Here is a 14412-nt window from a genome sequence, read left to right on the forward strand (position 1 = left end):
ATCTGGGAAAGCCCAGCTGGTTTGTCTTGCCCAGCTATCCTCTCTGGAAGACCTTAGTGTTGCTTTCAATGCTTCTAGGCACAGCACTTTTTATGTAGTGTTTTAAGAATGGCATTAAGTTGTTCTGTTGTTTTTAGGGACTTGTCTTACAACAATATAAGAGACCTTCCAAGTTTCAATGGTTGTCACGCTTTGGAAGAAATGTAAGTTGGCTTTTGACTTACTCTGTTTTGCTGTGGTATACTGTTAGGTCACCAGTCAGTTCAAATAATGAATTGTTACAAGAAATCAGAAATTTGTATAGTCGAGTGTTCCTGTAAATAAAATGTCCTGTGTCTGATGTGTTACTGCAGTGAACATTTCTTTTATGATTTGTAACAATGGGGGGTTTTTCTGTTACCTGGAAGATATCCCCTCTCCTCCTCTTTCCTCTTCTCTTCTCTCCTCTCCTCTCCTTCCTTCCCCTCCCCTCCCCTCCCCTCCCCTCCCCTCCTCTCTCCTCTCCTCTCCTCTCTCCCTTCTCTCCTGTCTTCTCTTCTCCCCTCCCCTCTTCTCCCTTCTCTCTTCTCCTCCCCCTCCTGCATTTTCTCCTCTTCTCTCCTCTCTTCCCCTCTCCTTTCTTCCCCTCTTCTCCCCTCTTCTTTCCCTTTCTTCCCTCCCCCTTTCTTCCCTCCCTTCCTCCCCTTCCTCCCTTCCCCTTTCCCTTTTCACCCCTTCCTTTTCTCATCTCTTTACTCCTCCTCTTTTGCTCTCTTACTTTTTCTTCCTATACTATTTATTATGCAAGTTCTCAAATCTTTTCTCACTAGTCATCTTTCTTCTCTCATATCTGAATAAGATTGGTGGGAATTTAGATAGGGTACCAGTTAACTCTCAGTATAACTTGAGACGTAATATCAGTTAGTCTAACTTTTTCATTTTCTAGATAAAGAAATTGCAAGGTTAGTGTTATATATAAATATTAAAATTTAAAGACAAAAAACTTCACAGAGAACATTATTTTTCAACATAGAATGTTTCCTTCTTGTTTATTAATCCCTACCTTTCCTCTCTTTCCCCATTCTTTCTTTCTTTCCTTGTTTTAGTTCATTGCAACGTAATCAAATCTACATGATAAAGGAAAACACTTTTCAAGGCCTTTCATCCCTAAGGATTCTGTAAGTTTTTCTGTGATATTTAAAGACAAAAGCTTTGTCAAGCTATAAATTTACATTTCCTGGTTGTCTTAGGTTTCCTTCTGCTCTGGTAAAATACCCTGACAAAGGGAAGGAAAGGTTTCTTTGGCTCAAAATTCCAGGTTGTGGTTACTGCAGGGAAGTCAAGGTGGCAGGGACTGAAAGAGCCTAGTCACATGATGTCACAGTCTGGGCCATATGACCTCACATTCCAGGTCATATGACATCACAGTCCAGGTCATATGACATCATAGTCAGGTCACATGACACCACAGTCCACATCACATGACATCCACAGCTCAAGTCATATGACGTAACAATCCAGGTCACGTGATATCACAGTCCAGGACAGAGATGTTAATAAATGCTTGACCTGCTAGTCTCCTCCACTCTACAGTCCAGGATCCTCTACCCAGGATATGGTGCCACCCACAGTGAGTGGTTCTTCACACCTCAATTATTGAATCAAGAGAATGCCCTATGAATACACTAGAGGCTAAGCTGATGTAGACAGTCCCTCATTGACACTCTTGTCTGAGTATTCCATATTGTGTCATGTTGACAATGAAAACTGTCACAATGATTTCCATGTTACTAATAACACTTAAAATAGGTTTGATATTTTGTAAACAACATTTAGACTTTACCTTGTGATACTTTATAAAGAATGTACTTTTCCTCATAGCTCATTTATGATATTGGTCCTCAGCCGTGAAATGTTTCTAATTTCAAAGTAGGAACTTGTTTGTGTTCAAGTTACAGCGAGGTTTGGTGCTTCATTAGAGCTAGGGAAAGCTGACCCCAGCCCGTGTGCTATCTGCAGCTTGCCTCCTGTAGTCAGGAATATCGTGGAAACACAGCCAGGCCTCTTGCTGAAATGTTGACTGAAGCTGCTTTTGTCATGCTGAGCCACAATTGAGCAGTAGCAGGAGAAACCATGTGTCCAGAAGATGAAAAGATCCACTCTTTGGCATTCCACAGAGAAGCTTACTGGCCCTGTTCTGGAGTACCTGTCTTGTTAAAGATAGTACATTTGCAGCAGATGTACCCATTTAAAAACTTACCTAAATTTAAGGACATATTTGTGCCTGGCGCTCTACTAAGCCTGGGAATATAGAGGTGGCTAAGGACAGAAAATATAATGTTCTCAGTTAATGCACAATTTTTAAATACAGAAAAGATTTGAAAAATTGGCACTAAGGAGAAATTACATGTATTGAATCTGCTTTTCTAGTGGGTTCCCTTTAAGGAAAAAACAGACTGGAGTAGTGGCTTGGTGGCATTGTATCTGCCTTTTCCACACAATACTGAGTTCATTTTTCAGGGTACAGGACCAGCTCCTATCTGCCATCACTTTTACAGCACTGATAGACGACATCTGAAAGCTGGTCTTTTCATGGGTTTCTGTTATGCAGGACATGTGTTACACATTTATTCAGTCTTTTAATTAACAATAAGGTCCGATTTAAATGTGGCACTATTTCCCTGGCTTGTTAGTGCTGTGCTATCAGAAGTTTTCAGGGTGTGTCCTGTAACGTAGGGCTAGCTCTAACATTGATAGGCGTTTTATTTCCTGCTTTGGGAAAGAATGATATCGGAAGCTCTTTTGAGTGCTCTTGTTTGCTTATTGATTATTAGTCTTCTCTTGTGGCCTCACAACTAGGCCTCGGGAAGGCAAACAATATGAAGCCCATTTATTATTTTTTTTTTTTAAAGCTTTGTCAGGACTTGGGCTTTTCCTGCCTGGTTAATAGTATCAAAGGTGATATCATATCACACTGTTTTGGAACTGGTACCAGGATGATAAAGTGAGAAAATTCACAACTGGTTCGAGAGGGATGCCAGGTACAATTAATGCGACAGAGAACACATTCTAAGAAGACTGTTGTGAAAGAGACTGTAAACATTTACAAAAGGTTGATAGGCAAGATGGAAGACCTGGTTAAGGGATACTGTGTTGCTGCCCCAGGTTATAGAGTGTAGTCTGAGTAATTGCCTGGAGTTTGGAGCGTTTATTGGAAATAGTTAACGTGTTGCTCTTCGTTGCAGAGATCTGAGCAGAAACCTAATCAGTGAGATTCACAGCAGAGCTTTCGTGAACCTTGGGACAATTACCAACCTGTGAGTAAACGAATGGTCTGTGCAGTACTGTCACGGGGAGTGAACGGCCTACCAAACCTGTGGTCAGGTCAAATATTTAGTTAGTTCTTTCGTTATCTGAATGCTAAGCTGTGATGGTATAGTCACAGCTTCTTAAATGTCAAGACCCATGCTAGATCTGTCTTTTTAACACATCGAAGCTTCATTTTAGTTATCTAAAATATAACTAATAGTTTTTGAGTATTATACCTAAGTAAGATAAAATTATATATCATAAATATCTATTTGAGATGTTAATATATATGCACAGATTTTCCTTTTATTATTTTTACATGTCCTCTGTGCATGCGTGTGTGTGCACATGTGTACGTGTCACAGTGCGCATGTGGAGGTTAAAAGGCGACTTTGGGAGTGGATCCTCGCCTACTGTGGATTTGGGAGATTGAACTCAGGTTGCCAGGCTTCACAGAGTCCCTATCAGCTGAGCTGTCTTGGCAACCTGATGGAGAGGTTAGCATGTGACTTGTGTCTTGGAGGGTTAACATGAAGTATCTTTCATATTTCAGGGACGTAAGTTTCAATGAATTAACTTCGCTTCCTACGGAAGGCCTGAATGGGCTCAATCAACTAAAACTTGTGGGCAACTTCAAGCTGAAAGGCGCCCTGGCAGCAAGAGACTTTGCTAATCTCAGGTGTGTTTGTTTGTGCCCACTCTTCTTTCTTTTAGTTATAGTAGGCCCCAAATTACTGAGCCTCCTATTTTTCTCCCCCCCCCCGTGGTTTCCAGATTTTTCTGGTAGGTTGTAATTTAGGAGTATTTTCTATCTCTGCTACCTCTAACCTTGCAAACTTGGTGAAAATAGAACATGAACAGTGTCCCATTGTGTCAAGAGCATGAATTAAGCTCTGGATATTCTCAGAATAATGTCTGTCAGAATTTTTTTTTAAATGGACTTATCATCAACAACAAGATACGTGAAATGTCCTATGTGCGACCTGACAGGAAAAACTGTCCTAGAGACTGCACATTTTTGGGGTTCCAAGACGCATCAGACAAAGGGCTTGAGCATATTCTTCGTTTATAAAGTAAAGTAACATGACCTGGGGTATTGATTTTAAATAGACTGTTCCTTTCCTATGACAAACTGGGCATGGTTCAGACATGTATAAAAGGATCACTGAGATATTTAAATTGCTGCATGGCTGTGAAATTTTAGCTTATGGCTTGATTTGCATCTGGACATTAAGAAACAACTCATGAAAGGGGGACCTCTCAGCTGTGTTCTTGAGGTTTTCACAGATGAGGAAACAGGTCTGGGGAGGGTACATAGCCGACTGAAGGCGCGTGCCAGGTGTTTCTGGTGCCTTGGCTGGGCTCAGCGTTTTTGCAGGACTAAGTCCTGTCTGTGGATCTGGAATTCAGTGTGTGTTTTACAATTCTTTTCCCAGGTCTCTATCAGTACCCTATGCTTATCAGTGTTGTGCATTTTGGGGGTGTGACTCTTATGCAAATTTAAACACAGAAGATAACAACCTCCAAGACCACAGTGTGACAAAGGAAAAAGGTAAGTGTGTCCACTCTGAGAACCAGAGAACTCCCTAAGGCATTAATCAGCCTGTCTTGTGTTTTTATCAGTTTGAAAAGGATCAAAATGTGAGGAAAGTGGCATTTACTGTGTTACCTTCATTAAAAAAAAGAATATTTTCTGTATTCTTTGACAACTTTATACATGTATATAATGTATCTTGTAGCTGTCTAACCCTAGTGCCCTTCCCATCCCCCCAGGCTCCCTCCCCCAATACTTTTTTTTCTTCCTTCTTTTTTTTTAAATTTATTTATTTAAGATTTCTGTCTCTTCCCCGCCACCGCCTCCCATTTCCCTCCCCCTCCCCTGATCAAGTTCCCCTCCCTCGTCAGCCCAAAGAGCAATCAGGGTTCCCTGACCTGTGGGAAGTCCAAGGACCACCCACCTCCATCCAGGTCTAGTAAGGTGAGCATCCCAACTGCCTAGGCTCCCACAAAGCCAGTACGTACAGTAGGATCAAAAACCTATTGCCATTGTTCTTGAGTTCTCAGTAGTCCTCATTGTCCACTATGTTCCCCCAATACTTTTTACCTCCGTCTTTAATGCTATCAAGCCTTCTATAGCTGATCTTGCACTAGTCGCATCAGAGAAGAATTGTCGGGAAGTTGGTTCCTGCTGAACTGTGTATCATTTGAGTTGGATATACTTTGTTTTCTATTCAGGTGCCGCTGACGCAGCAAATGTCACCAGCACTGCTGAAAATGAAGAACATAGCCAGATAATCATCCACTGTACACCTTCAACAGGTAGTGTCCAACCTATGTGGCTGCCATTGCTCACTTTAAGTAACCCTGGGTAGATGGACCTAAATGTCTGGGGAAGGATGTGATTTCTGTGGGTAGAGGAGAGGTTAGTTGACCCGATAAAAGCCCTCTTTCTAACTCAGCCTAATGCTCTAACTAGCCTAACTAGTTTGGAAAGTCACTTCGGGTTCACCTGGGATGTGCTCAAGGAATGTATATGTGTGAATTACCCCACCATGTTTTTTGAGTCAGGGTCTTTTACTGAACCTGGAATACATTGATTTGACTCAACCAACTGGCCACTGAGCTGGAGGGATCCACCTGTCTGCCGCCAACTCCTCCAGTGCGGATAACAAACATGGGCCTCTACGCCAGGCTTTTTATGATCAGATCCCACTCCATGTTCCTGTGCTGCAGGCACTTTACCAGGGGAGCTAGGTCCCTTGTTCCTTCATTTCTTTCTTTGTTTGTTTGTTTTTAGAGACAGGGTTTCCTGTAGCAATCCAGGATGTCCTGAAACTCAGTCTATATACCAGGCTGATGTCACATTCACAGAGATCCACCTGCCTCTGCCTACCAAGTGCTGGGATAAAAGGCGTGTGCCATCACCACAGTCTGTCTTAATTTTTTAAATGCAAATTTGCCTTTCTTTCTGACTTACTTCCTCGATCTTATTAGTTCTGCGAAAGTTACCAAACTGCTGCCATTTATTTGGTTGCGATTATAGTGGCATATTCTGCCTAGTAGACCAAAGAAGATGGACTTCTCCTTACCTGAGTTATAGAAACACAGAGATTCTGACAGATACCCTGAGACAGAAGCAGTTTGCAATAAAGTCCAGATCCTTCTGTGAAATCAGATGCTTTCTGAAGGAAGCAGTAGGCTTCCAAAGACAGAGTCCAATTGTTAGGAAAGTAGCCCCACCCGTCTGAGAAGCAGTTCCCAAAGGATAGTGTTCTTGCCAGACGACCTCTCTTCTGGCTTGTGTTGGTGGTGGTTGTTTTTTTTCCTGTTTGTTATTTTGTTTTGTTCGAGACAGGGTTTCACTATATATCTCTGGTTGCCTGGAACTCACTGTGTAGACCAAGCTGGCCACAAACTCGGAAATCACCTTACTCTGGTGATTAAAGGTGCTCCATCTTGTCCAGATCTGCTCTTATTTTTATAGAGGTCTGAGTTCTGATTTGGAAATAAAGGCCAAAAAAAGTGCTCTCTTGTAGAACTTCCTAAGGATAGTACAACACAATTTCAAAAGCTTTTGTTATATGGAAATCAAAAACTGTGTAGCATTGACTTTATCTGATTAAGATGGGAATGATTAAATGGCTCAGGAGTAAGGGGACTTACTGCTAAGTCTGATGACCTGAGTTCAATCCCCAGGATATACATGGTGGAAGGACAGAATCAAGGCTAGCAAGTTGTCCTCTTACCGCTAAGCATGCACCATGTCATATATACACTCTAGATTCAAGATAAATGAATGCACATGTAATTTTTTAAATATATTGTTTAAAAATAAGACACTTTATTGGATGTATAAATTCCCATGACAGCTCAGGAAAATAAAATATGTCTTTAACCAGCTACAGTATATAGTTTTGCTCAGCTTCATAGTCAGATTTTTTTATTTTGAATTTTTAAACAAAATGTGATATAACTAGCATATGAAAATTAATGGCTAAGATAAGTAGTTAATCCAGAATAATGGCTTATCCCTTTAATTCCTGCATTTAGGAGGCAGAAGCAGACTGCTCTGTGAGTTTAAGGTTGGCTTAGTTTATATGGCAAATTCCAGGACAGCTAGGGCTAAGGGGAAAAAGGGACAAACAGCTCAGCTACTAAATGAGTATTCATTGAAACCCAGTCTGTTTTTATACCAAGATTATTTATAAATAGTTAACATCTGTGTGATTTAATCATAGTTATACTAGCTTAGTGAGTCACCTTCGTCAAGCCAATTAAAGGCTTTCAAATGTCAGTTTCTTTGAAGATCAGGTTAACTGTACCTAGCTTAATCTTCCTCTCCGGGTTGCCTTTGAAAGTGTTAGCAAAATATGTGTGCATACATATGTAGAGACCAGCAAAAGAGGGAGCCAGTATTTACTGAAGTTAACAGTACACGTGGCAGCCGATTAAGTCTACTCAGCCTGCTTCTGTGTAAGCTGCACATTCTGTGAAACAGGCATTATGGTCCACAAGGGATAGGATGGAATCTGTACAGTCTAAGAGGAAGGACAGCAAGATACAAGCCCTCTGATTACAGATTTCAGTATTTGTACCAAGTACCTTTTATTAGCTGGACATTGCGCTGTGTGTATTAATTTTACATAAACTAAAATTTCTTTCGGTTATCTCCATGTGACTTTACCAGATATTTTAGTTTCAAAAATTAAGGGCAGTTTATTTTTTTATTTTTATTTTTTTAATATTTATTTATTTATTATGTATACAATATTCTGTCTGTGTGTATGGCCAGAAGAGGGCACCAGACCCCATTACAGATGGTTGTGAGCCACCATGTGGTTGCTGGGAATTGAACTAAGGACCTTTGGAAGAGCAGGCAATGCTCCTAACCTCTGAGCCATCTCTCCAGCCTCCGGGCAGTTTATTTTTTAAATGAGCTTGTCTGTGACTATAGTATCTTAGAAGTGGTAATCTTTGACTTTGCAGGTGGCAGGCTTATTCTGGATTTAATTGCTAAGCCAGAGCATGTGATCTCCACAGTGTTCTCCAACTGTCTTTCCTCATTTCTAGGTGCCTTCAAGCCCTGTGAATATCTCCTGGGGAGCTGGATGATCCGCCTTACAGTGTGGTTCATTTTCCTGGTTGCCTTGCTTTTCAACACGCTGGTCATTGTAACGGTGTTTGCGTCCTGCTCGTCCCTGCCCGCCTCCACACTCTTCATAGGCTTGATTTCTGTGTCCAACTTACTCATGGGCATCTATACTGGCATCCTTACTTTTCTTGATGCTGTGTCCTGGGGCCGATTTGCCGAATTTGGCATCTGGTGGGAGACCGGCAGTGGCTGCAAGGTGGCTGGGTCTCTGGCGGTCTTCTCCTCAGAGAGCGCCGTGTTCCTGTTAACGCTGGCAGCCGTGGAGAGGAGTTTATCTGCAAAGGAAATAATGAAAAACGGGAAAAGCAGTCACCTTAAACACTTTCGGGTTGCCGCCCTCTTAGCTCTGCTCGGTGCTGCCGTAGCAGGCTGCTTCCCCCTTTTCCACAGAGGGGAGTATTCAGCATCTCCCTTGTGCTTGCCGTTCCCTACCGGGGAAACATCATCCTTAGGATTTACCGTGACCTTAGTGCTGTTAAACTCACTAGCATTTTTATTAATGGCCATCATCTACACGAAACTGTATTGCAACTTGGAGAAGGAAGACCTGTCGGAAAACTCCCAGTCTAGCATGATTAAGCACGTGGCTTGGCTGATCTTCACCAACTGCATCTTTTTCTGCCCTGTTGCATTTTTCTCATTTGCACCATTGATCACGGCAATCTCGATCAGCCCCGAAATAATGAAGTCTGTTACACTGATATTCTTCCCGTTGCCTGCTTGCCTGAATCCAGTCCTCTATGTTTTCTTCAACCCAAAGTTTAAGGAAGACTGGAAGCTACTGAAACGGCGCGTGACCAGAAAACACGGATCTGTTTCGGTTTCCATCAGCAGCCAAGGTGGCTGTGGGGAACAGGATTTCTACTATGACTGTGGCATGTATTCCCACTTGCAGGGGAACCTGACCGTGTGCGACTGCTGTGAGTCATTTCTCTTGACAAAGCCAGTATCCTGCAAACACTTAATAAAATCACACAGTTGCCCTGTGTTGACAGTGGCCTCTTGCCAAAGACCGGAGGGCTATTGGTCTGACTGCGGCACACAGTCAGCCCACTCTGACTATGCGGATGAAGAGGATTCCTTTGTCTCCGACAGTTCTGACCAGGTGCAGGCCTGTGGACGAGCCTGCTTCTACCAGAGTCGTGGCTTCCCTCTGGTGCGCTACGCTTATAACCTACCCAGAGTCAGAGACTGAAATACTGTGTCTGACCATTTCCCCCGTCAACCAAATTGCAGCGCTCGCAGAGAGAGCTGTCCGTCTTTTGACCTTTCATCTGGGAAGCACTTCTGTAATCACTCAGAAGAGGAAGAAGGACAGTGGCAGTTTATTTCTCAAACCAGACATTTGTGAAGAATGGGTGCCTACATAATATGTTGTTGAAAAAAGAATTGCCATGCCCCGGCTATGTGTAGTCTATTTGAAATAAATACAACTTTAAAATGATTTGATATATGGCATAGCAATATAAAATTAGTTTTTTTTTCTGATTCATCAGGTGCAAAGTTCAACCTGTTTCTGAATTAAGCACAAGATAAAAGACAGCTGTTAATATTTTTTAATTGAAAATGTGAATTTATAAAACTGAGAAAAAGCCTTGCTAATTTTACCTAATGTTTCATCATTAATCTCAGGATGACTTACTTCAGGGCCAAAAAAGGGATTGTCTCCCAGCTAGAGCTATGAGAGTTCCAACAGGCATTACCTTCATGTGTTTTCTGTGTCCATAAATCAAAGGTTTTGTTCAAATGATTTATAAATCTAAAGCCTGAAGATGTTTTAAAGACAATATTAACAGCTGTTAGATGTTTTTAAATAGCAGAACATTTATTTTTGTTTATTATATATTACTTTGGTGAAATCAGTGATTTTTCCCCCCCTCAGTGTTTTACAATCACAGTAGTAGGACAAGGCAAAAGGCAAATTGCTATGTGGCCCTCTTAGAGATGACAAACTACTAAGTAATACTGAGATTTTAATGTATCCAAGGGGTTTGATGGCTCCATGTAATGTTCCCATTAATAGAAACTTCCTAATGCCACTGGCTGCTCTGACATTTCCAATTTTGTTGACATGTTATCTGTAGTTTGGATTATACAGAAAGTAAATTTGGGTAATTTTATTTAATTGGAAGAAATTGGTAGTAATCATGACACAAAGCACTTACATTTATTTTGTAGTGAGCTAGTCTCCTGTGGTGTTACATGAAAACTTCCATACATTTTTTTCCACCCAGTAATTTTTTTAAAGCCCACCTTGTAGCTCAGATGCTTTGGTTAAACAGGAACACACATTAAGAGTGGGGAGATCAAAGCTTGTCCTATGTCTTTAAATTCTTTTAATTGATTTGATTCTTACCTGTAGGCTTCTGATGTGTTCCTATAAGGAGACTTAACACTGTGTTAAGTCAGTAGCAAACCCACTGCCATGTTAGGTAGCCTGGTTACACGAAAACTTAAACTAGATTGCAGTTTGATGATTAAACTGTATATACTGTGCATATGATGAATTTTTATCTTATGTAAATTATTTTTAGAACACAGGTTGGGAAATGTGGCTTCTGTTCATTTTGTTTAATTAAAGCTACCTCCTAAACTATAGTGGCTGCCAGTAGCAGAATGTTAAATTGTGGTTTATATTCGTGTTTTTGTGTGTGTGGTTTTTATCTTCCCTTTTTTTTTGACTTTGTAAATAGTCTTGGTTGTACATTGTCAGTGGAATAAAAACAGAATCTTTGTATATCAAAATCATGTAGTTTGTATAAAATGTGGGAGGGATTTATTTACTGTGTGTTGTAATTTTGTAAGGTCATCTATTTACAACTTAAATAAAATATATTTACACATCTGATAAATATTAAATCATAACTTCGTAAGGAAATCCCAATTAAAGGCTTTCTTCCTAAAATTCAAGTTATTGAAAACTTTTTTGTTCTTTTAAGAAATAGGTCAGGCATGGTGGCGCATGCTTTTAATCCTAGCACTCCAGAGGCAGAGGCAGGCAGATCTCTGAGAGTTCAAGGCCAGGGCTATGTAGAGAGACTGCATCTCAAAAACAAAACAAAACAAAAAACCAAGCCAAACAAATAAAACAAAAAGAGGATAGCAGCTACATAAAGTTTTCAAGTAGAGGATACTAAAGAATTATTGGAGATAACCACTGGAAACAAAATTTTCAAGCTGTCTATAAAGGTCTAGGACACTGTATTGAAATTTAGAAAAATTAAAGTTTTATCCCAAATCCAAAGAACAGCTTAAAACAAATTGTGGAAGGGAGGGGAGCAGAAAAAAAATGTATAGCTCAATGAAAACAATTAAAAACACATTATGGTGTTAACGATAATACTGTTAATTAGATCTTTATTTAAAGGCAAATGATTAACAACCTGCATGATACTAAATGCAATCACTTGCCTAGCTGCTTAGGACAACCCTCAGTTTTCAAAAGAGAAGATAAATGTTGAACCACAGAGAATTTCAGTAAATCCTTGAGAAGCATAAGATCCAAACCCAATTCTCTCTGTGTTTATATTTTATCTTATAAGGTGGTGGTGGGGGGAGTGCATGCAGGTGTACTCTTGCCTGGAGAAAAGTTCGTTTAACATCTTTGGGGAGGCTGCCCATTTTTGCTGGAACAGGTTCTCTGATTAGTTTGAAACTCACTGATTAGGCTAAACTGGCTGGTTAGCCAGACTGGCGATTAGGCTAGACTGGCTGGTTAGCCAGACTGACTGATTAGGCTAGGCTGGCTGGTTAGCCAGACTGACTGGTTAGCTAGACTGACTGATTAGGCTAGACTGGCTGGTTAGCTAGACTGGCTGGTTAGTCAGACTGGTTAGCTAGGCTGACTGATTAGGCTAGACTGGCTGGTTAGGCTAGACTGGTTAGCCAGACTGGCCCAAGCTTCTGCCACCACACCAGCAGTTTTAAGTGGGTGCTGGGAATTGAATTCCGGTGCTCATGCTTGCAAGGTAGGCAGGCCCTTTACTGACCGAATCCTTCCCCTAGTCCCATTCATCCTAATTCTGGATTTAGTAGTGAGTTTGAGTTAAACTTCAAATGTTGGAACCTCTATAGCAGAAAGTACAGTATAATTAATTACCCTTTGCCCACACCTTTCACCAAGTACCCACTACAGCTCTGACAATTTTCCACAGCATACAATAAATCTTGCATCTTCACATTCACTAAACCCCTTCAATACCTCTGCCTCTGGGATTATTTGGAGGCAAGCTAAAACATCATATTACTTCATCTGTTAATACTTCAGTGTGTGCAGAAAGACGTTTTGAAGGCATAGCATAGAATTGTCATAAGGCTAACTGGCAATATAGTTACATATATTTAAGCAAAAGTCACTTTTACAGAAGCCGATTAAAGTGAAAATAAATGAATATGAAGAAGACGTTGGGGCTGGAGAGATGGTTCAGTGGTTAAGAGCACTGGCTGCTCTTCCAGAGGTCCTGAGTTCAATTCCCAACAACCACATGGAGGCTCACAACCATCTGTAATGGGACCTGTTGCCCTCTTCTGGCATGTGGGCATACATGGAGGCAGAATGTTGTATAATAAATAAATAAATCTTTAAAAAAAAAAAGAAGACATTGTTGAGTCTGAACCTTATAACTTAGGGGAGAGCTAATTTGTGCATTTGTATACTCCTAACCATCTTGACTATTGCCCCTCAGCCCAAGTAATAAATAGCACTGTAAACAGAGACCATTGAGGGGCCTTTATTAGAGTCACACAACCATAGCCTCAGGCCATGCAACAGCCTTGGAGCTTTTAAGGCTCCTGTATTGCTAAAGCATACTGTACTTGGTGGACACAGTGATCCTAGACTATCAAGAATGCTTTAATAAAACATTAAGTGGGTAAAGAAGGTATATAAGATTCTCACACCAAGAGATTTAATGTGGGAAATTGCCAGGGTTTAAGAGGGTTTACTGTTAATAGATGCCAGGTCCTGAGGTAGCTGAGGATTAATGAGAAAAATAGGGTAGTCGGGTAGTTTATTTTGGAGACGATTGAATTAAGATCATTGAGGTCAAATAATTTATTTAAGGACACTTATTAAGAGGGAAACTCCTGGTTCAAAGCCAGTTTCTTTCCCCTTCCCTAACACCATTAGGTAATTTCTGTTAATAAATTGTTTCTCAAGCTTCCATCTTTGTGCATCTGTAAGGCAGTCAGTGTCTCGAGTTACTGATACTAAGAGTGTTTTCTGATGAAAGGTCTTAACTCGATATGCCAATACTCCATAACGACTCAAGAATGAGAATAATTACTACTAGGTCACTTTCCTTAGCTGTACAATTGTCTTCCAATGTCACTGTCTTTTTTTTTCTAAAAATTTGAACAAATAGTGCTTTACCCCAGGGCTATATGACCCTGCTAGCATGTCACATTGTAGTCACTGTGGCCTTTGCTTCACCTTTGCGTGCTGGTATTTCTTATCACATCTCAATGCCCTGTAAAAAGTCTACACATATAAATTCCATCAGATTTTGTATCTTTGAGCATTAAAGTTGTATATTGTGTCAGTCTCATTTTTCACGTATGTTGTTTCTGACAGTAATGTACATCAGGAGCTAGACAAAGCTGTATGTGCAGTTTTCTGAGATTGAACAACATGCCCAGTTTCAGTGTCTGCCAGTTTTTCCTTGAGCGCTTCACCTAGATCTCCAATCCTTAAAAGGAGAGTGCCTCAAGGTCCTAGAAAAATACCTATTGCAGCACAGTTTGTGGATTTTTGTTATAAAAAGAACGAGGGATTTTAAGGTTGCTCTGGTGTGAACATGCTGGAGTGTGGACACAAACGCTTTTAAAGGCCAGAAAGTTCACACACCCTGACAAACTGCGTTGACAGTCGCTGCCAACACAGTGAAAGACGGTGCTCAAAGACAAGTCTCTGATAAAGTTCTCTTCCCTTAAATGCAGCCTGATGTCAAGACAGAACAAATACAGATAATCAC

The 14412-nt window shown here is 40.7% G+C and overlaps 1 protein-coding gene across 1 annotated transcript in view; it reads left to right on the forward strand.

Annotated features, from left to right (window-relative positions):
* The window catches only part of Lgr4 (leucine rich repeat containing G protein-coupled receptor 4), a 100570-nt gene extending 89225 nt beyond the window's left edge, over window positions 1-11345 (forward strand). The window contains exons 12-18 of the mRNA XM_075961684.1: window positions 138-203; window positions 1086-1157; window positions 3225-3296; window positions 3842-3967; window positions 4725-4840; window positions 5524-5607; window positions 8359-11345. Coding sequence (XP_075817799.1) covers window positions 138-203; window positions 1086-1157; window positions 3225-3296; window positions 3842-3967; window positions 4725-4840; window positions 5524-5607; window positions 8359-9635 — 1813 coding nt within the window. The 3' untranslated portion in view covers window positions 9636-11345. The remainder of the gene's footprint in view (window positions 1-137; window positions 204-1085; window positions 1158-3224; window positions 3297-3841; window positions 3968-4724; window positions 4841-5523; window positions 5608-8358) is intronic.
* Window positions 11346-14412: the final 3067 nt, after the last annotated feature.

Source organism: Microtus pennsylvanicus, chromosome 2 (genome assembly GCF_037038515.1).
Source record: "Microtus pennsylvanicus isolate mMicPen1 chromosome 2, mMicPen1.hap1, whole genome shotgun sequence".
NCBI classification, from domain to species: Eukaryota; Metazoa; Chordata; class Mammalia; order Rodentia; family Cricetidae; genus Microtus; species Microtus pennsylvanicus.